At 44.3% G+C, this 23,724-nt stretch overlaps 1 protein-coding gene across 6 annotated transcripts in view; it reads left to right on the top strand.

The window, feature by feature from the left end:
- The window catches only part of LOC147901104 (uncharacterized), a 119,527-nt gene that overhangs the window by 80,605 nt on the left and 15,198 nt on the right, over positions 1-23,724 (top strand). For 5 of the 6 annotated variants that reach the window (XM_087376095.1, XM_087376097.1, XM_087376098.1 and 2 more), the window contains exons 12-19: positions 4,567-4,637; positions 4,733-4,811; positions 4,910-4,971; positions 5,076-5,154; positions 5,237-5,307; positions 5,412-5,478; positions 5,582-5,649; positions 5,810-5,888. In XM_087376095.1, coding sequence (XP_087232221.1) covers positions 4,567-4,637; positions 4,733-4,811; positions 4,910-4,971; positions 5,076-5,154; positions 5,237-5,307; positions 5,412-5,478; positions 5,582-5,649; positions 5,810-5,888 — 576 coding nt within the window. The remainder of the gene's footprint in view (positions 1-4,566; positions 4,638-4,732; positions 4,812-4,909; positions 4,972-5,075; positions 5,155-5,236; positions 5,308-5,411; positions 5,479-5,581; positions 5,650-5,809; positions 5,889-23,724) is intronic. The other variant, XM_087376100.1, reaches the window with a different exon arrangement.

The following is a 23,724-nucleotide window of genomic DNA, read 5'->3' on the forward strand; positions in this document are numbered from 1 at the left end:
AGGTCCATTTCTATTTCAAATCTGTCTTGAGCAAGTCTTCATCAGGAACCTGACTTTGCTATGAAGAAAGTAGTCCTATAACAGGTTACAGATCAGGGCTAAGATGCTGAAACTGACTGCCCACCTCTGAGCTACTAGCCTCAATCATCCTGCAGCCTCACCATGGCAGATCCGACTCTTACCTCCAGAAAGTGACCATAAGGTGGCCATGGATGGCAATTCTAGAGAAGGAAGAGAAGCTTCGATTGAGGATGAGTCTCCTGTATGGCTTCTCGTGCATATATGAGCTAGTTGCCATTTGGACAGCTCTCATTAGGTCCCCTTGAGATCTTGGCAACCCAGCAATCACCAGGATGTTCTCAGAGAACAGATCAACAACTAAGCTGAGTCTACTACCAGGATGTCCTCAGGAACAAATCAGTCTTCTCCAAACAAGCATAGATTCAAATGAAAAACAGGGAGCCAATGTCTCCATGGCTGCTGTGAACTGTAGATGAGCAAATAGTCAGAAGCCAGTTTCTTCTGTATCCTAAGTGGGAGGAAGAATCGGGAAGCTCTTACTCATGAAGTGAACAATAAGAAACAAACTCATCTCTATATCTTCTATTTCATACTGTGCATCCAAGTGCATTTTTTACAGTATGCAATTCGCTTGAGCCAGCTTCTAAGAAATCTCCACGTCCGATTCTACTTGGGGAGTGAGAAGTCTATCCCAATAACGGAAAAACCTGACCCGAGTGATCCTGTTTTAAGAGAAAAACTAGCCAAGGGTATGGGACACAATACGGAGAACCTGCTTGGCCCAACAATCTCTCTTATGTATATTTCTCGTAGTAATCTTAGGAATCATTGCATGTACCGTAGATTTGGCAGTTCCAGAACCATCGATAATCGGTAAACCAGCGAATCCCTTTGCAACTCCCCTAGAGATACTACCCGAGTGGTATTTCTTTCCCGTGTTTCAATCTTATTCAATTTCGTTGTGTTATTGTTCTTGCATCTCACAGGCATTGGGAAGTCCATCAATTGGACATTAAGTCCACTTTCCTTCACATGGATTTAATGGAAGAGGTCTATGTCACTTAGCCTCAAGGATTTGAAACTGCAGGTTTTGAAACTACGGTATGCCAGCTGGAAAAGGCCCTCTATGGTTTGAAGCAAGCGCCACGTACGGTGCCAAGATAATTTTTTTTTGCTATGCCTTGGGTTTCGAAACAGCCCTACAAAGGCCACTCTTTATGTTTGGAAGAATGAATCAGAATTTTTGGTTTTGATTCTTTATGTGGATGACATGGTTATCACTGGGCCAGACACGCAGAAAATTGCAAGTTTCAAGGTAGATTTGAAAAAAACATTTGCAATGTCAGATATGGGCAGGCCGCAGGTTGCACCACTATTTGGGCATCTAGTTTGCTAATGCTGAGGGGGGCATAATGATGAGTCAATCCAATATATATTGGACAGCTCTTGCAATGCTTCCAATTTGAGGATTGCAAGTTGGTTTCTACTCCATTGGAAATTGGCTTCCGTTTCGCCTTCGAAGATGGGAGTGCCCCATTTGAGGCCACTCTTTATCAGTAGGCTATGGGTGCCTTATTTGCTTATGTCATACCTGGCCTGATTTGCGGTATGTTGCTTCCCAGTTAAGCAGGTACATGCATAAGCCTCGCACGTAGCATTGGCAAGCAATGAAGTGAGTCTTCCGCTACTTGAAGGCCACACATCATTTGGGGCTGTTCTATAGTGATCAATCTTCACTGGATTTGCATTCATTCACAGATAGTGATTGGGCAGGTTGTTACGACACAAGGGTGTCTCACAATGGCCATGGTTTCATGCTTGGCTCTTCGTAGTCATAAATCAAGATTCTTCCTTGCTTGTTGGAATGTGAAGTGCCTCCATGCATCATTTGTCAATTCTTTACTCTTCAATTGAAGATGGGGTTCCAAAGCATTCACGAACTTGCTCATCTTGATGTGCTCCATCACGAAAATTAGGGGAGATTCTGATGAAGAGCCCATGGCTCGTAGGACAACCATTTATATTTTGGTTTACACAGTGTCATACGAGATTTCCAATGCAAAGATTTTGCCTCACCTTCCCTTGACACAATTGGTACAATTGTAGAAATAAAGCATTTGGCAACTCCATTGTCCTTAACCTTAGCTTTATCGCCGTTAATACTTGGTCCTAGTTCTTCTAGGTAGGGTCTGGAAAGGTTGCATGTGCACTTGAGGCCACACCTTCAAGAAAATTAGATAGTATCTCAACATGCATCATCTTGATAGTTAACATTCTGGAACAAAATCCAGAAGATAAGACGTTGAGTCTTCTCATTGGTCCCTTAAAACACAAGAATCTTCACCATGCTTGCTATTTTTCACACACTATTTGACTCTGAATCCCAAACTCCTCCAGTTCTAAAATTAGATAGTATCTCAACATGCATCATCTTGATAGTTAACATTCTGGAACAAAATCCGGAAGATAAGACGCTGAGTCTTCTCATTGGTCCCTTAAAACACAAGAATCTTCACCATGCTTGCTGTTTTTCACACTATTTGACTCTGAATCCCAAACTCCTCTAGTTCTTTTCACCCTAAAAGAATTCCCAAATGAAAAGCATCACACGAAAACTGTTAGGTAAAGATAGGTTCAATTTGGAGTTGAATCTATGCTGCTCCACCAAAATATATGATATGAAGCTGAAAATAATGAAATTTCACTCACCTCTTTCACAAAGCTATGCGATTGAATTGAAAAAGGCTCTCTCACCTTCTTAAACACACATGGCATGGACACAATTCTTCCCTCACATATGTCTCTACTTGACAGTGCATGCCAAAGATGTCATGAATCCACCTTCCATATCCACACACTAGCATGTACACTCCTCTTATGCACAATGCTTCATAAAAAGGATACACCACTATTTTATGTAAAGAAGGTCAGTATGAGGATAAAAATAATGACATCCCAGTAACATTGTAATCCAAAATGAGTAAAATAAAAGGACCCGGAAAGGCAAGAATTCCACCCAATCCTTGAGTACTGAAGAGGAGAGGGAAACGTTGTTGAAAGAAGATCTTCTGGTTGAAGATGATATGAGTGGAGATGAAATGGGAGGGCTGTTTTGGCTGTTTTGACTGGATGGGCAGATATTGTCGAAATATTTGTGTTGAAAATGTGTAAAGCTTCCTTGCAAGCTTGTACTAGACACAGAGGCCAGCATGGGGTTGAATAGTCATGGAAACTAAAGCATTCTTTTCCTTTTTGTGCTTGGGAAGAAGGCTTCTTCAAGTCTTCATCAATGAAATTACGAACTAAAGCTCTCGGAGCTCCTCTAAGTGTGAAGCATTAACTTTTAGAACAGCTTAAGGAACATGGACACGTGGTGTGAATGTACAAAACTTTTAACTCTCTTGAGAAGAAAATGGAGCAAAAGAGAGGGAGAAGAAAGGAAAAGTCGAGAGATAACATGAATGAACTTTGTTTCATGTGAGTGGATACTCCACTCAAAACTATCTCAATATGCTGGAATTGCAAGGGAGAGAAGAGGTTTGAAAAATGCAAGAAAAGAGAGAGTACTTCAAGACTAGTCATAGAATAGGACTTAGAGAAAGGAGAAGTCTAAATTTGGAAGAATGTACATGGGAGAGTGAAGGCTCATAGGAGAGGCTTGAGGGAGCAAGAGCTATAAAAGCATAATAACAAATTGAGAAATCTCATCCAAATGGTGGTGGTAGTCTTGTTGAAGTAAGGAGAGGACTCCTTTTATAGACACTCTATGATCCTCCTTTACTCATTTACATGTGCCATTTGTAGTCATTTTGGCATTGATCAAGTAAGTCCAAATGTATCACATCTAGATGATGAAGATACTCCCTTAAGGCAAGGTCTCTTGACCGCAATCTCGTTTCAGTCTTCCAGTCCAAAGCAGCTCTCCCACTAGATATGGTTGGTTTCTCAGCTCTTGCAATCACTATGCTTCAGGTGTCCTTCCTTCATTAGCAGAATACAGGCATACAAATAGCCAAACATGATAATCATAAAGTTGAGCTTCATAATCGATTTCTGGAAGGCAAATGACTGCAGCAAAACAAATCGCCTCTCTCTGTGCCTATTGACTGCTTTGGTACCATTTGAAAAAATTTGAAGAACCCATTTTCAACTCAAAGGACTTCTAATATCTAGGTGTGACAACACCTGCTTTGACATGACACTGCCATCCAAGGGGCCTTTGAACCTCTAAATATCTCAGCCTGACCAGGCTCGATACAACAGATCAGTTTACGACGTTAACTACTAACCTGTATCTATGCAAGCCGTGCTTAACGCCTGTGGTATGACAGCACATAGAAGGCTGCAGATCCTTTTGTGTAGGTCCAAAAGGTCACCATAAAGGTTTCCATGTATCTCAAGTCTCCGGCTGCCATATAGACATCTCTCATCAGGTCGCCTTGAGAGCTTGACAACCCAACACTTCACATACTTTAAGCAATATTATCCTTCACTAGTAAGGGCTTTTGAGCTATTGTGGTTGAATTATTGTGCTATTGGTTGCAGATTTAAACTGCAACACTGCTTCTGATACCAAAGGAGACTTTATTGACATGCCAACAAGACAGACTGAACAGGTGCATGAGGCTCAAGGTTCTGTACTGATTTTTTGTGCAACTGGGATAGTTGAAGATTCTTCCTTCTCTTATTCAAAAGATCTGTTGTTGTGCAGCTTTGGATCGATAAAAATAAGATGCATGCAACAGATGGGAATAGGAATGAAGTCTATAAGCATTCAGCATGGAATAAAGGTCTTATAATCTGCAATTTTCTTGTTTTTGCACATTATATTCTGCAACTGTAGATGCTTTCTTTCTGTACAACTGATTCTTTATGTTATTGGGCACAGCTTCCAGCTGCAACTTGAATCCTTTTACTCAGGTACCAGATTTCACTGACATTTCAAACAAGGTGACTGAACTTCTGGTGTTCTGTATTGCCTACTGTGTTTGCATTGTGTACACTGCATAATGACAAAGATTTAACTTTTTTAATTTGAAAATCTGTCTGTGCAGCTTTGGATCCATGAAAACATGGTGCAAGAAATGAACTTGAATGGGAGTGAAGAATATAAGGATGCATCCGTGAAGACAGGTGTTACATTATGCAAATTTTCAATTCTAGGTGCTCTTTTTCAGGGGTAGAACTCATTGGTTGTTGTTGTTATGCATTGCAGATCCCAACTCCACCATGGCTTCTCTAACTCAAGCAGATATTGTTGACATTTCTTCAAAAGACAGGGAACAGGTACATCATAACCAAAAAATTTCCGAAGTTTTATCTTGACTATTCTGCCATGGGAATTCATGAAGATTCAGTCTTTGCATATTTTAAAGGATTTGTCCATGCAGCTTGAGAATAAGAAACCTTTTATGGATGCAAATGGGAGTGAAGGCTATAAGCATGCATCATTGACAGGTCTTACAATATGCAAGTTTCCATACTGCATGCAAGCAAAATATGTTAATGTGGGTAGTCTTTTGCTGATCTAGTCACATTTCATTGATGCTGTTGGTTACAGTTTTTAACTACAATCATACATCAGATGTTGTTGACATGTCAACACGAGAGACTGAACAAACTAAACAGGTACATTGTATCTGCCTAGAACTGATTTTAAGAATGCTGTCCCATTGACGAGGGCACGAGTAAACATTATTTAAGGTCAAGGAGGTTCTGACCTGCTGATCATTGTGTAATGGACAATCATGAAGATTTGGTCTTTATTTAAGGGGCTATTTCTTGGCAGATTTGGATTGATGGGAATAAGAGGCCTGTCACAGATGCGAACAGGAATGAAGGCTGCAAGCATGAATCATTGCCAAAAGGTCTTATATTCATACTTTGTACATATTCGTGTGTGTGTGTACATGTACATTACGGGTTGATCACTCACTCTTGCTATCTGATCACTTTCCAGTATGCTTGACACTATCAATAGCACGTCTGACAGATGATATGCCTTTTTTTGGTCGTCGCCTGCTCCATGTTAATAGTGCCTATTTGCTTCATCAACAATTTCAGAACATGGTGAGAGTGGCTGTCCGTCCCCTCCTCTTGCATGCTCAGGAAGATATGGATTTTGAATGGATCAGTTTTGCTCTCCGCTTACAGACTATTATTCAAGACTATGGACAGAGTTACATGGGAAACCTCAGGCTTAAGTTGAAATGGGCTCAATCTCACAAGCAGCAAATGGATGCAATCAGTTCTCATAGGCAGCTTACCCCTTCTGAACAGGATTCTTGCGCCTATGCGGTTCATATCATCCACCAAAATGATCTTCGCAAATTAAAGAAGTGGCAAATCCGAGCTCGCATGAAACCCCTTTTAGATAAGGGCTGCTCCTCCAAAGCTTTTTTCAAAAGTCTCCATGCTGATAGGAGAAAGGAGGATATTTGCAGGATCAAGAAAGATGATGGTACCTGGACCACTTCCAAATCAGAATTGGAATTGCAATGCTCTAGTCATTTTCAGCATCTCCTCTCTCTTCAGCCTGATCATTTGATGCAAGTGAATGCAGCTAGATCTCAATTTCTCATGCATGTCCAGCCCATATTGTCTCGGGAACAGGCCTATGCATTGGAGCAGCCTTTTATGCTTAGTGAACTGGATGATGCCTTGAGTCATCTACGCAAAAACAGCTCTCCTGGTTGGGATGGATTGACTGTTGAATTCTTCCGTGCATTTTGGGGTGATCTCAAGAACACTCTTCTTCTCATGATCAATCATGCTTGGGTAGAACAATCTCTTCCTCCATCCTGGAAACATGGCCTAGTAAAATTGATTCCCAAAAAAAGGTTATGTGAAACGATGGCTGATTGGCGGCCTATATCTCTCATGCCTGTCATTTACAAACTCATTGCTAAAATGATTGTCCTCAGGGTTCGCTTCTTTTTGCAAGCAGGACTTCATCCTAGGCAGTATGGGTTTGTCCCTAGAAGGCAAATCACAGACAATATCTCCAATGCCCTACTTGCGATTGAGTATGCCAAATACTCCAAACAAGATGTTCTCATTCTGCAAGTAGACATTGCGAAAGCATTTGATACAGTCCATTGGGATTTTATCTCTCAGACTATGCATAAATTGGGATTTGGCCCTCGGCTTGTCCACATCATCTACTGGCTCTATTCTCAGGCCACGGCGCAATGCTTGCTTGGTGGTGGGTTGTCAAGAACCTGGACTATGACCCGCTCAGTGAGACAGGGTTGCCCTCTCAGTTCCTTACTGTATGCCATTTCTACCCATCCGTTACTGTTGCATATGGACTATCTTGCAGACACAGGACAGCTTCATGGCTTGCAAATCCCAGGGGCACAGTCATTTCTTGCACAGGCATATGCTGATGATTCATACTTTATGCCCAGGAATTCTCAAAGTGACCTCTCTCTTTTAATGCACACGCTGAGCGACTTTGGCATAGTTGCTGGACTGCACATCAATTTCCAGAAATCAAAACTTCTAGCTTTGAAAGAAGCTGATTGGCATTCACTTCTCTGGCCAGGCCACATTATCTCTTCCCATACTATTGTCAGGCATCTAGGTTACCCCATTGGCTGGAATATTACCCCGCATCAACAGCTCAAATGGGTGCTTCAAAAGATTAACAAGAAGCTGGATTATTGGCATTTGTCCACCTGGCCTCTACATGTTCGACTTCGGATAGTACAGTCCATCATTATGGCATATGTGCAATTTTATTTGCCCCTTCTTCCCTGGTCTTTCAAGCATTTGGCTTCCTATATGTCCCAGGCTATGGAGATATTTTGGAAAAGCAAATCTCATAAAAAGGCCTTGCGACTACTACCTATGCAGTCCATTTGTTCACCTAAGACTCATGGGGGGCTGAATATTCTCAATCTCCAGGTTCATATGTTGGCACGAAAGAGCACTATGATTGCTGATTTTCTTCAGCAAAAACAGCCATGGGCTATTATGTTAGCAGCTATGTGTGGAAACATGGCGACTCATGCATATGGGCATTGGATTACAGATCACTGGGAAGCAGTCATGTCCACATTTCAAGGGAAAATTCCTGGTTGCCCTGTTTCTTCTGCTTTTATTCATGATTGGAAGAGAATTCTCTCATATGCAAAATGGACAGGTGCTTCTTCTCATCATGGTAATTCTTTTCGATTGGAAAGCATCCATTGGAGTAAGGTGTTTGAATTGCCTCTCGCTCTACAGGCACCTATTAAAGCATACAATCTCATGAAATTGGGCGTCAGATTTGTTGGTGATGTTGTGGATCAACAAGGTTGTATGCTTTCATTTCCACAAGCTTGCAGGACATTCTCCTTGGGCCTGCATCATAGGTCCATTTGGAGAACACTTTCAGCTATGTTGCAGCCTTTTGTTCCAGTTCCTCCACTGTTTGCACAAGACAGATTAATGGACTGGAATTTGACTTCTTTATCCCCTTCTACCCATACGCTCTCAATGCACAATCTGACTTCTTCGAAGGTCTACAAATTTCTTCTTCCACCGCCATGGATTGACAAGCATGCCAACACGCTTTGGAATTTGGATAGGCCTTTATCTTGGTGGCAATCACGACTCATGAAAATTTGGAAAGCCAAATTGCCATTGAAACAGAGGCTTTTCTTTTGGAGATGTATTGTGGGAGCCTTTTCCATTGGGGTTAAATTGGCAGCACGCCGCATTGCTTCCCCTTCCTGTCCCCGTTGCTCTCAACAGTACGAGACAGTTCCTCACCTACTATGGTCTTGCCCACAATCCCGCATACTGATCACTCATGTTTCTCATTTGCTGCAGCTTCGGTTTCCCTCTATCAGATTTGGGAAACTCTTCTGGATGTTTGGATGCCTCTCATCTCAGATGTCTCCATTCCTCCTCTTCTTTCACTGGACTCGCTTTTGGGTACTATGGACCATTTGGACGCAGAGACTGCATTCTAGGATGGGTCAACAGTTTCCTCAGGCATATATTTTCTTCAGAATGTCCCTCAAGCAATCCTTATATGACAGTTTTGCTGCAAGGGACTTGGATGCCACTAGCCTTGAAGTGTTCTCTACCTGTTTTTGAGTTTCTCCATTGGGCTCTTTTTTTGAGTCTCATGTCAGTGAGTGCGAGACTTTCTATCTTGTAAATTTATGATAATATAAATACTGGATTTTACCAAAAAAGTGTGTGTGTGAGAGAGAGAGAGAGAGAGAGAGAGAGAGAAATTTTATTAAAAGTGTTCAGAAGAACAAAGGGGTCTATGAGACTAATAAAGAAACTGATACAATGAGCTGAGGGTGGAGCCACTAAGTGGGCATCAACACCCATGGTGAGTCATTGGTACATAGTGAGAGCTCTCTAAGCTCTTGGAGTGGGAACAAGTAGGAGCATCACCTATGGGAGGGGGGCATCGATGTACGAGGCTGATGTGGTGGCAAATAGTCTGTTATAGGTCGCTGGCGACCATCAACACGTATGGTCTGCTGTGGTCTCCTGGCTATAGCTCTGCGATGAACAAGTGCTACCTCCTGTGGGCCGGTTCCTTGGTCTGGTGAACAGGGAAGGGAGGCCCCCTAGTGTGATATGCGCCTCTGTGTGCCTACGGATCTAGCATGTCTCTAGCTCTGGCTTGGGTCCTCGAGGTTGCCGTCTCTGTGGGTCCTGCTAGTCGGTGCTGTCTAGCTGGGAAAACTCAGTGATTGTGCTCTGAGTGGGGTCTGGCCGTGTGTCATGATCCCCTCTACGTGCTCTGAGCAACCGCTCCCTATGTCGGATAGCCTCATGGATGAACGCCTCCATGCATCTCTGGTCTGGGTAGGATAGGAAGTTGGATAGAGATCCAAGACCATCTTTGAAAAGATAGTAGTAGCGACCTTTGATCTCGTAGTACACAAGGCATCTAAATGGAAAATGCTCCTCTGACTTGATCTTCTAGGGAATCATTTAAAGTGCAGATGCGGCCCTCTCTAGGTATGCCCTCCACCCGACCACTCTCAATATGGATACGATGTGACGAGACGAAACTGCCCTATAGATATCCTCAAGGAGTGAGGAAGGTGGATCTGTGTATACTCTGGTGGATCGACGAAGCCCTCCACCACTGAGATCCGTAGGCAGTGGTCCGTGTAAAAATTGAGGTCCACAAGAAGCTCACGAGGTGCCAACCAAGTCCTGAATGTATGTAATTGCAAGAGATCCTCTTGGATGACCTGGTTCACCTCATGATAGGTGAGCGGGATAGAGGAGGCCTCAACACGGTACTGGAAGGGAGGTAGCCTATCTATGTGTAGTCCCAAGCTCTCAAACCATTTGCATGTATGTGCACACCAGCTCCTTTGATCACCCTCTGTTGTTGTGAATGCCATGGAAGAGGATAGGGCTAACCAAGGAAGCCTACGTCGCCCTATGGTGTGGATCCGTACTGTCTAATGCTGTAAAGACATGTGATTATCTGAAATGCCACATCAAGTTGTAGTGGGGATGCCCCGAACTCAGCCATAACTATCTGATGTGGGACTGAAGGCTTTTGTCAATCATTCGAGAAAGCATGATAACTTAAAGCCTCTCAACATGGGCCCAATCTGTATCTGATAGGTTTGGTCCCCAACACAGGCTCCCGTACATACCTGGTGATTAGACCAAAAGAGTCAAAGAGAAGAGTATTGGTCCAAGGGTCCTGAAACTAAGAGTGAAAGCATTATCACTTGAGTCTGGCTAGTGCGGCATATCCCTTGCTCAATCAAGTGTGTAATGCTGGTTGCATCATGAAGATCAGGCCGAAGAATGGGACCCCTAGGTACGTGTAGGTGGCAACCACCTCCAGTGGCACCCCATCCATGCTCTCCGTGCATGGCTGCTCGGGACGTGTTGAAGATCATGACCTTGGTTTTACCAAGGTTGACCTTCAAATTATGTGTCTCACAAAAGGTATGGAGTGCATCCAAGTGTTGCTGCAGGCTCTCAGTTGAGGAGGATAATAAACCCCCAATGTCATCTATAGGACACACTAGACTAGAACTCACACTAGAACACACAAAATTGACTCAACTTGGCTTCATATTCTAACACCCCCCCATGAAGGCAAGGTGAGGGACTACTGGAATGGAACCAGGACAGAACATGACAGTGACATGGCTACTAAACTGTGCAATGTCTGAACTAGACATGTCTCCCATGCCAACTCAAAGGCTGAAGTCTGAGCATGGTTCAGAGGTCAGACTGAGCACTCACATGGCTTTATGTCCCAAACATGACTCAGAGGCTCATGTCTCAGCATGGATGCATGAACAACTCAAAGGTCTAGGAGACCAATGCACCAACATCCTGGAACTCATTCCAGGCCTGATAACTAGACCCTATCAATGCCAATATATGGCTCCCACAGTACAACCCCCTCTTGACTCCAGGGACTAACTAGGAACATGAAGTTACACACCAAAAATATAAGAGAAAATACATCATTTTAGGAGGACTATCCAAGGCAGAGGACCTTTATTAACTCATCAAACATTCATTTTAGAGGGACTACTCAAGGCAGAGAACCTTTAACTCAAACAAATAAAAAATATAAAAGATTTCATTCATTTTATGCATAGCAAGGGTAGAGAACCCATGAGCCCGAAGTAGCTACTGCACAAGAGTGTGCACATCCTAATGCGAAGAGGTATGTTGGTGAAGAACCAGGGGAGGATGACCTTGAATGATGTGTCGATGAAGGCCATAGGAGCAGCTACCAAGGAAGATCATGTCACGACTCTCAATGTGCCGATCACAGAGTCACCAAATGCGAAGAAGAGGCTCAAAAAAATGAGCGAAAGTGCTCCAAGGGAGCTGCCTAGTTGAAGACACAAATCGTGGCAGCTCAAATCAGATTCGTGAGCACCAACGGGAAGCCCAAATGAAGGCTGTAGCAGAGGCAATCTATGGTGGAATCAAGTGCAGATTTTTGGCATATATCCCGAGGGCAGAAGCAGCTGCAAATGGCATAAAAATTGAGGGCAGGGGCGGCTGCAAGTGGCGCTGCAATTGAGGCTGGAGCAGCTACTGTTGGTGGCAATCCCGAGGGCAAATAGTGAGGGCAGGAGTGTGAGCAGCAGTCCCGAGGGTAGCAGCTCCAAGGCGGACGGGCAGGCAAGTGTACGGGTCTATCAGGCAGGCTGGTACGGCTCGGGACTGCACGGAAACAGACTGTATGGCTTGTACGGCCTGCTTACAACGGGCTTGTATGGCCTGCTTACAACGGGCTGTACGGCCTGTTTGCAGGGGTCGATGGAGCAGTTGGAGGCGACCCTACTAAGGCAGCTGATGGCGAGGCAAAAGAAGCGGCCGTTGTCGAGGCATTTCAGGCTGAAGAAGGGGTAATTGATGGCGAGGTAGATCAGCTCCAAGTCAGCTGCGAAGGTGAGGCTAAGGAGTGGAAGGGAGCTCAATCATGGAGGATAGAGGAGCTTCCATTTGCGGGCTTCTCTCATTCTCTAGGTAGAGCAAGAAGAAGGTGAATGTAGGAAGGGAGGCTCTGATACCACATAAGGCACATGGTGGAGAGAGAGAGAGAGAGAGAGAGAGAGAGAGAGAGTATGCTAGGGAGAGACGAAGTGATACTCAAAGAGATACATAATGCACTAGAAATGAAATGACTAAGCAATGAACAAAATGAGAGTACTCACATGTAGACCAAAGAGCTTGTAGCTTGATACGTGATTGATTTGACACTAGACAAGTACAACTCTTATATAAAAGCACACACACACATATGAACACCTATGCATATGGGATGACTGCTAATGTGAAACGTGGCATCCATAGGACACACTAGACTAGAAGTCACACTAGAACACACTAGAACACACCAAACCTGGCTTCATATTCTAACAATGGTCACGTGTAGTCTCTCAAAGCATAGCCACTCAGTCACTGTCAAATCACATCCCCACAAGGGTGCCGCATATATGGTTGTAGGCCTCACTAACGTGTCAAATAGCCATCCCTTCGTTGAGGGTCCTGAAAATGCACCGAAAACAGAGTCGCTCTAGTTGGGCTAGAGCTCCTTGCCCTCGTGTTAGGCATGCTCTGGCTGCATGGATCATTGTGAAGACTAGTCCTATAAAGATTTTCCCTAGATATGTGTAAGACTGTACAATCTCCACTGTCTCTCCTCTGTAGGTGAAACTATGTCGATGAAGTGCTGGCTAAGAGGTATTGAAGATCATAACCTTGGTTTTACCAATGTTAATCATCAGATCCCTCTCCCCAAGGAACACCTCTAGGGCATCTAGGTGTTTGGGTAACCCTGCTGCTACTGAAGAGGATAGGAGGACTATATCATTTGCATACAATAGTATCTGTATCATCAAGTTGGCCAGCCGTTATCCCTCGTCTCCTAGGTTGTCAATGAAGGTCAGGATCTCATCAATATATAACCCAAACAAAGTTGGTGAGAGGGAGCATCCCTGTTTCACCCCTATTGTGCTCTCGATCCAGTTTGATAGGCCTCTAGGGGCATGTACTCTCCCTCTGACTCATACAGGCTCATCACCCCCCATATCATAGCAGCTGGGATCTACATCTCTTGTAGTCGTTTGATCATGCGAGCTCGTGGAGCAGTATTGAAGGCCTTCTGAAAGTTTACAAAACATATGTAGACCTTTGGGGATCGTGAGCGTGCCACCTTAATGATTGCCCGTAAGGTGAAGATATGATCCAAAGTGGAATGCTGTTTCCTAAAATCAGCCTGCCCTAATGCCTGCTGCCCATGCATCTCTGTATAGGAGTTGATCTCTCTCTAGTACTGATCCATAGATCTTAGCCAGCGTGACCAATCATGAGAGTGTGATAATTCCGCGTGTCCATGGGATCTCCTGCTTTGTGTGTCAGCACAATAGTAGTGGTACTCCAAGCAGAAGGGAAACTGTGACATACGGCATGATTGAACATATGTGCTAAGATCGGGGCCAAGGCCTCTTGTATGTACAAAATGCTTAGTCCCGTAAGCCCTCATTGTCTTGCGCTCTCTGATTACAGAGAGCCGACATAATGCAGCTCTCACATTCTGTGGGGTGAAGAGGATGGAGGTGGTGGGCTCGGAAGAGCAGACATATTAGGTGTTACGCTCTAGCCGAGGTAGCATGACCTCGGAAGAATCAGTTGACATTTCCCTTATAGGATCTATTTTTGTAATATATGTGTTTGCGCTTTATGTAAAGGATCGGGAGGGATTAATGTCAAGGTCCTAGGTGAGGGCTGATAGCACCAGACTAGATAGATCTGAGACCAAGGGCCTAGTGCAAAGAATGTGCCTAGGGGCAAGGAATTAAATGCATCCCAAGAGAGGGGTGAAATGTTGCATTAGGAAGGCTCTATATGGATGACATGTGGCATCTAGATCTATCTAGGGAATTGGGGTCTGTCAAGGCTAGTGAGAGAAATGGAGAATTTGATGATTTACGTGATTCAGAGATTGCTCTCTCTCTCTTGCTGAAAAGCTTTGGCAGTTTGGCTGGGTGGAAGATCAAGGTGCTACTCCCGTGATCTGAACAAGAGACTAGGATAGTAAAAGATGGTAACATTTGGTATCAGAGCTTAGGCTGTGTAGGTGGTGGATTTACGGAACGCGTCGATCGTGACGTCGATGTGCAGCACCCTTTTGACGAAGGCAGTTCGAGGGGTTAGCTGGAGAGTAGATCGTCAGCGCAGGTCCTAGTCTAGGGTGGAGATCGTCACCGACGGAAACAGTTGGTATCACCGGACCTGACGGAGGTTCGTTGACGAAGGTCTTCGACCACCGAATAGTAAAGGGAGTTTCTGCGAAGCCCGTTGGCTATGGCGGAGGTCTTGAAAGGCACGATGGGTTGAAGAGCCTGCGAGAGGACTTGTGGTTCCAGTAACTACTTGACAGGCCTACGAACCAGAGGGTTGCCGTGACGACGGACCCTTGTGACGGCGTCTGGTTGCGTCGTGTAGGCGTGGAGCGCAGACCCATATCACGACACCCTTCGTGGGTTTAACGGAGACGTGGTGATCTTTGAAGAGCAAAGGAGCGTGGTGGCTGACGATTGGCTTCGGGTTACATTTCTGAAGAGCAAAGGAGCGTGGTGGCTGACGATTGGCTTCGGGATACCTGGCTACCTCAACCCGTGCCAGCCTTCGATTCGTTCCTTCAGACAAAATTCGATCAGAATTCATAGACCAGGAAGGCTCTTTGTCATTTCTGTCGATTCTATGTTTTTTTTCCCTGATTTGGTTTGCTGATGCTCCGTTTGCGTGAGAAGTGACAAGTATGCATAGAATATGATGCTGTAACAAGGACAGATTGTGCTTGAGACTATGCCGGTATACTTGAGTTATCTGCAGAAATTTCCCTAGTATAGGGAAAGGCGGGATTGAATATATATGCCTGTGTCAAATACGTAATTAGTGTGCATGTCAGATTGCAGGAATTCCCTAGTATAGGGAATTGTGTTCAGAGTGTCAGTTTGTGATTACAGTGTTCTAAGGGTGTTTTTTTAAAAAAAAAAAAAAAAAACCCCAAAACAAAACACCTACTGAACAAATGGAAGCAGAAGAAGGAGCTTCCAGGAGGGACCCTGGTGAATCAGGAGTCCGGCCGACCCAGCAGGGATCGCGCCCAGTAGCTCATACGTTATCTGGCAGGATTGCATTGCTTGAAGATGCCTTGCAACAGTTGTTAGCACAGCAGTTACAAGCCAATGCAGGGCAGTCCGAACTTAGGAGAGCACTACAGAGTATGTCTGCCAGACCTTCTCGAGAGGAGAAGGGAAAGGCTCCAATGGAACCGGAGTCTAGTGTCCATACGGTCGAGCCTAGGAAGGCTAAGGTGCCAAACATTGCTAATTATAGACCGGAAAAGTATTCTGGTCGGATGAACGACCGTAGCTCCGATGTCATTGAGACCTGGCTACACAAATGGGACGAGGCGTTCGCCATTTGTGAGATCAGAAATGACATCAAAAAGATCCGCGAGGCCACCCATATGTTTAGTGAGGCGGCGGATCGGTGGTGGATTAAACAGCAAAAAGACGGTATAGCATCCACTACCTGGGAGGGGTTTAAAAGAGAGTTCAGGAAACACTTCTTACCTCCTGACGAGGCATCCCGAGCTTGGTATCAATATAGGAACCTACGTCAGAGAAATTTATCAGTGGCAGAATACACTGATAAGTTTCGAGAGAGTGTAATGAAGGTTGACGAACCCCTGCCTCAATCAATCCAAGTGAAAGATTTCATATTTGGATTGAATGACCGAATAAAAATGGAAGTTCGGGCTAAGTACGCGAACACGCTAGATGATGCAATAGCTATAGCCTTGAACTACGAGGATGCCAAGGGCAGCAAGCCAAGTGGGTTTGCACAGGTCGGAACCCAGTATGGGTATCCGAAGAAATCTGGGTTTAAGAAGAAGTGGACTAGTAAAGGGAGTGGTTCGCAGCCGAGTGGTCAAGCCAAGCAGGCGAGACCGGCTGAAACTCCTAAACCAAGTACCACCATTGGAGTGAAGAGAAAAGTAACTCCAATGGCAGCCCGGGCTTGGTCTAAGTCTCCCTTGAACCCGGAACAAAGGGAAAAAGCAAGGAGGGAAGGCTTATGCTTTGGTTGCCTTCAACCTCATCAGTGGAGAGATTGTCCACGTAATAAAGATCGTCGGATGGCTGAGATGGTGATCTCAGAGTGCGACGTGGAGATGCAGGGAAGTCCCAGAGCGGAAGAGATGCAGATTCAGCTAGCGGGATCTTCTCAGAGGTTAGTACCTTGTTTGTTCTGTGTGTCTGTTACTAAGTTAGTGACGAGTGCACCTGATAACATCCTATCTAAGCCCGCAGCAACGGGGTATACAGCCTTCAATGATACGGAGTTAATCAAAATGAAAGGGCAAGTGGCCAGTCATGATGTCATTGTGTTGTTTGACTCAGCGTCAACTCACAATGTGATTAACTCCAAGCTCGTGAAGAGGCTGAAATTAAAGACAAGTCCATCTGACTATGCGTACACAGTCAGGATGGCAGATGGAAGTTCAACTGAAGTATGGGACCAAAGGGTTACCCAATTGGAGCTTCAGATTCAGGACTATACTGAGAAGCTTGATTTTGAAATAACCAAGCTTGCTCATGCGGATATAGCCCTGGGAATGGCGTGGCATTCTAGGAAGAATCCAGCCATTGATTGGAAAAAGCACGTATATCAATTCAAGATGAATGATGTGCTTTATGTTTTGCGAGGTGGAAAAGATATACCTCAGGGACCGTTGGTTTCCGTAATGGAAATCAGAAAAGCTCAAGTAGAGTTTTTATACCTTTGCACCGCATCGGTAGAGTCGGTGAATGATTCTTCGACTAGCACTGATGTTACGCAAAGTGATGAGATGGCCAAGCTGGCTAATCTTATAACAGAGGAGTTCTCTGAATGCTTTAGGGATGAACTACCTTATGGGTTACCTCCAGAGCGGAAAGTTCAGCATAAGATTGAACTGATCCCGGGGGCAGAGCCTGTAAATAGACCTCCCTATAGAATGAGTTTTACTGAGGAAGCGGAGGTGCGTAGGCAACTGGAAGAATACCTCAAGTTGGGGCAGATTCAACCAAGTTTCTCACCTTTTGCTTCACCAGTGATATTAAAGAGGAAAAAGGATGATACGTTTCGCCTCTGTATAGATTACAGAGCATTAAATAATATCACTGTCAAGCACAGGTATCCGATGGCTCGGATTGATGATTTGCTAGATGCATTACATGGAGCCGTGATTTTCAGCAAGATAGATCTCAAGTGCGGCTATCATCAAATCCGGATTAGAGCCGAGGATGTGCATAAAACCGCTTTTAGAAGCAGGTTTGGTCATTATGAGTTTTTGGTAATGCCCTTCGGACTTACCAATGCTCCAGCGACCTTCGTCATGCTTATGAATGATTTACTACGTCCGTATATCGGAAAGTTCGTAGTACATTTTATTGACGATATCTTGATATTCAGTAAAAGTATTACTGAGCATTATGAGCACTTAAGGATAGTGTTCAGTACTTTGAGGAAAGCCAGTCTTTACGTGAATAAAAAGAAAACTATACTGTGTATGGTTAGGCTTGAGTACTTAGGGTTCATAATTACTCCACAGGGGGTAGAAATGGATCCGAAGAAAGTGGCTGCGATACTAACTTGGCCAATCCCTCAGAGTCTGACCGCGTTGCGATCATTCTTGGGATTTGTCCAGTTTTATAGAAGGCATATCAAAGGATATTCCGGAATAGTATCGCCATTGACTGATCTGACCTCAGATAAAGTACCTTTTGTTTGGGGACAGAATCAACAGGAAAGTTTTAACACCATAAAACAAGCTGTAGTCACAGGACCGGTGTTAAAAATAGTTGATCCCCAGAAACCGTTGTTCCTAGAAACCGATGCAAGTGGCATTGCGGTAGGAGCAGTCCTCCTTCAAGAGGGAAGGCCGGTAGCCTTTGAAAGCAAGAAGCTTTCTCCCTCTCAAAGGAATTGGCCAACTCATGAATTGGAGTTGTATGCTGTTATCCATGCTTTGAAAACATGGAGGCATTATCTGTATGGTTCAGAGTTTTATGTAGATGTGGATCATGATACTCTGAAACATTTCTGTAAACAGCCTGACTTGAGGGGCCGCCAAGCTAGGTGGGCAGAGCTCATGCAGGAGTTTAATCTTACGATTCGGTACCGAAGAGGAAAAGACAATAAGGTTGCTGATGCGTTGTCTCGCATTATGCACAATCTGAGTTTCACGGTATTAGAGAGCGCTCTAATGGCCGAGATCAGAGAAACTCAGAAGGTGGACGAGTTTGTCCAGAGCTTATGGCCTAAAGCTCATGTGTTAAAACCCGGGGAAAGTGAAAAGGATGACCTGGCATCCAGAAAAGGCCAAACTTATGCAAGATATACCATAAGGGATGGTATGCTAGTTAGAAATGGCAAGGTTGTAGTACCTGGTCAGAATGATCTCAGGCAGAGAGTCATTCGACAATGCCATGATAGCCCGTGCGCGGGACATCCAGGAGTCGAGAAGACATATGATCTCGTGAAGCGAGATTTCTTTTGGCCAAAGATGAAAAAGCATACTCATGAATATGTGACACGGTGTTTCTCGTGTCAGGTAAGTAAGGCCGAGCGGGTGAAGCCACCCGGACTTTTACAGCCCTTGGAAATACCACTAAGTAAGTGGGAGAGCATTTCCATGGACTTTATTGTAGGGTTACCTGCAACGCAAGGAGGGTATAATTCTATCCTTGTGGTGGTTGATCGTCTAACCAAGATGGCTCACTTCATTCCGACTAGAGAGTCTGTTAGTGCCCCGCAAGTAGCGGATTTGTTTATTAGACACATATTTCGTCTGCATGGATTGCCTAGATCCATAGTGTCAGACAGAGATGTCAGGTTTACCGGTCACTTTTGGACAGCGGTATTCGAGACACTAAGGACTGAGTTGGGAATGAGTAGTGGGGATCATCCTGAGACGGATGGTCAGACGGAGAGAGTCAACCAGACTTTAGAGGATATGCTGAGAGCATATGTGTCATTGAGGCAACATACATGGGACAAGTGGTTGCCATTGTTGGAGTTTGCCTACAATGATCGAAAACATTCATCTACTGGGTTCAGTCCGTTTGAACTGAACTATGGTTATAGGCCAGCCAATCCAACTATAGTTGGAGTACCTCAGAAAGTGCCTAGTGCCGCGAACTTTGTAGTTCAGATGCGGGAGATGCTAGCACTTGCGAGAGCTAATATCCGCCAGGCTATGGATAGAGCCAAGGTGTATGCGGATGAAAATCGGTCTATAAGAGTATTTGAAGAAGGAGAAAAAGTTTTTCTCAGAATTCCTTCGCACTCGAAGTCGTTGACTTCAGGAGAGTGTGCTAAGTTATCACCTCGATACTGTGGGCCGTGGTTAATTCTAAAGAGAATAGGCAGTGTAGCCTATAAATTAGAATTGCCACAGGGGTGTAAGGTGCACCCGGTTTTTCATGTTTCACGTTTAAAGAAATTTTTACATACTGGTGACTCACTAATCGAAGGTGTGGTTTTGTTTCAGGAGATAGAGGATATTGCAAGGCGCAAACCAACAAGAATCCTGGACCGAGGAACAATGCAAATACGAAATCGGAAGATACCCACGGTGTTGGTTGCATGGCATGGTCAGCCTCTATCCGAAGCTACCTGGGAATCCGTATATCAGTTGCGGAGAGTGTTCCCAGACTTTATCATCGAGGACGCTGATATCTGAAGAGGGAAGGAATGTTACGCTCTAGCCGAGGTAGCATGACCTCGGAAGAATCAGTCGACATTTCCCTTATAGGATCTATTTTTGTAATATATGTGTTTGCGCTTTATGTAAAGGATCGGGAGGGATTAATGTCAAGGTCCTAGGTGAGGGCTGATAGCACCAGACTAGATAGATCTGAGACCAAGGGCCTAGTGCAAAGAATGTGCCTAGGGGCAAGGAATTAAATGCATCCCAAGAGAGGGGTGAAATGTTGCATTAGGAAGGCTCTATATGGATGACATGTGGCATCTAGATCTATCTAGGGAATTGGGGTCTGTCAAGGCTAGTGAGAGAAATGGAGAATTTGATGATTTACGTGATTCAGAGATTGCTCTCTCTCTCTTGCTGAAAAGCTTTGGCAGTTTGGCTGGGTGGAAGATCAAGGTGCTACTCCCGTGATCTGAACAAGAGACTAGGATAGTAAAAGATGGTAACATTAGGTGGTGTTTGAGGTGGGACATCGTAGAGAGATATCACATAGGTGTGCCACACCTTTGGATCCGGAATAGTTATAGATGGTTTCCTCTCAGATAAGAGACCCTATGCAAAAGTGGGGTGCCCTCCACGAAACGATCAGATCATCTCATCCATCCTATGTGAGAGAAAAGCTTGCCTCTTACGCTGCGTCAATCGTCATGAGATCCGGTGTGCCTTAGATCTCGTCAAGTGTCCCAAGGCCTACTCTCGTATACGATGAGATCTCATCTCCGGCACTCATTATCATACCAAGAATTTTGAGGCATCTTCCCAGCTGGGGAGCGAGCTATAGATCTGGTCGTGGGGGGGGATGATCTAGTGGCAGTATCATGTATAGAAGATACCAATGCATATGAGATCAGGGCTAGGTCAGCATCATCTCTCAAGGGAGTCGCTAGCATGTGACAGGTGGCTCATATAAATTGCATCCAGAGCATGATTAAATGCACCCAATCATGGCTAGGAGCAGGTAGATCTCGTGCTATATCGAGCAATCTAGTCAGAATGATAAAAGACAAGCATGATCGGTGCCAAGAGGGGGAGGCGGGACGATGAAGTTCTGTACTCGTGTCACAAAGATCGAGGGACCCATCAAGTAAGTCCTCTAGACCTCGGCCATCGCTAGAGACCGTTATATATGATCAAGTCATATATCGACCCCATATCTAATAAATGTCTCCCGTATGCTGTCACATGTGCCTTTCCTTCCTAGTTATACTTTTCAGCACAATGCACAGTTCTATCATGCTAGCCTTGATTGATGGTATTTGTTTAATGTGCACCAATATGGAGCTTTTACATGCAACATGTGGGCTGATTATGCCTTCCCACACTCCGATCATACTTCCCTCTGGTTGCAGCTTTCTCTTTATGAATTATAACAAGACCAATTGCCACATAAAACATTGCTTCTGATTTACAATAGCTACTTACAGCATGAGGCATATCAAAATCTGGTCAAGAATGCCATTGCTCCTCTTTGGGCACAATGTCACATTGATCTTGACTATGCGTGGAAAGTTTTGTGACTCCCATGCAGCATGTGATTCGGGCTTATGGAAAGAATTATATGCATAATCTCAGGGAGGATGCCAAAGCTAAAAGCACTTGTCAAGAATAGACATAAATCAGTCATTTTCGAGCATAGAGTAGCAAACACTCAATCTATTGCAATCTATATGTGATTAATAAATACATGATAGGCTTCTTATATAGAGAGAGCCTTTAGAATAGTCAATACATGTGGGATCCTCTCATCCACATTTCTCCTTATGGATATCTTTGATCCACATCTCTACATCATGTAGTCCACATCCTAGGGTGACTACTTTAATACATTCCTATACCATACCTTAGCCTCTAATTATGTGCTCATGGCACCATATTTCAACACCTCCCCTTGGTGCCATGATCCTTTGGCTACTGCAAGGTGGTCAGATGTGAGTTACAAGATCAAATCCTCCCCTAGGTGCTTACATGGCTACTCTCAGGTAGTCAAGCTTGATTTACAAACGTGTGGGCTAAAGGTGGCAAGGTTTTGGTTTCTCAATATATGTTCTTGTCATTTGGCTCATGTCTTGATGATGACTCCACGTAGTTGACTGGCTGGTTCTTCAATCTGCAATCTTCTTCCTTGTGTCCTAGCTTCTTGCAATGGTGACACTTGGTTTGTTCTTCAGTCTGCAGTCACTTTGATAGTGACCCATCCTTCCGCATTGGTAACACTTCGTTGATGTTTTACTGAACAATGCTTATTCTTCATTATTGCTGATGCATGTTTATGTAGATGTTGATGTCGATGTCGATGTCAATGCCTTAAGCTCTCTTTATTTTTCAAGAAGAGAGGATATACATTTCTCAAGCTTTGGATCTGGCAAATTCTTCAAAGTGGTTGTCAGTGAGCTGTACTCTGCAGGCATGCTTTTAAGGAGAATTGCAAGTGTGTCTTTTTTTCCTACTTTTGTATTTATGCCTTCTAGTTGGGTCATAATGCTTTTGATTTTATTGACAAATTGTGCCATGGATTCATTGAAGCTCATGTGCAAACCATAGAATTCAATCTTAAGATGAATTTCTTGGTTTTTGGCTTTTGCACCAAACACTGTGTTCAACTCATCCCATGCATCTTTGGCATGATCCTTGGAGTCTATATGATGAATTATGTTTGAACCCAAGTGCAAACCAATGAGTGATAGTGCTGCTTCATCTTTTTCCTTCTAGGCATCATTTTGTGCAGTGGGTATGTCTTCCTTTACAGTCTTCCAAAGCTTCTGATGCATTAAGAGATACCTCATTTGTGTAGACCAGGTGTGAAATCCTTTCCCATTGAACTTCTCAACAGTTGGAGTGCGTATTGCTATTGCAAAGGTCTTACGAGTTGAAGAAACTTTCAAATTTGGCAGTGTCTAATTGCATACAACAAAATTGACTTAACAGGCGCGTAGAGCTCGAAAAGGCGATCACTTTTCCTTTTTGGAGTTTATGCAAATTCTTCCTGGATTGGAAGTTACGGCTTGTCGAAGTTTTATGAAGAAGAGGGGTCCAATTGATGATGTGGTTTAGGGGTTCATATACTGCATGCAGGATAAAGGGACTGTGCTTGGGTGGCATTGCTGACTGTGCATGCTGATGTGGCAATCTTCTGACCCAATTAGGTTAACCCAAGGTTACACAAACTTTACCATGGTCCAACTAACCCAAGCAACGGAACCTAACCACAAACTTAACCAATAGCCTTAACCTAGGTCACGGGCTTATCCGCCACGTGTCTTAAGATTAAACCTTAGAGAGGAAAAGAAGAGAAATCTCTGCTTCTCTGCAGCGATGTCGGAGGCGTGGGCGTGGCGACAGAGATCTTGGGCGTCGAATGAGAGCCGCAGCGCGTGCTCGTTGAGGAGACGGCTTTGCTTCACCGTAGAGTTACTAGAGAC

This window comes from Dipteris shenzhenensis, chromosome 6 (assembly GCF_047967505.1).
Source record: "Dipteris shenzhenensis isolate YYH24624 ecotype China chromosome 6, Dip_SZ_1.0, whole genome shotgun sequence".
Classification (NCBI taxonomy): domain Eukaryota; kingdom Viridiplantae; phylum Streptophyta; class Polypodiopsida; order Gleicheniales; family Dipteridaceae; genus Dipteris; species Dipteris shenzhenensis.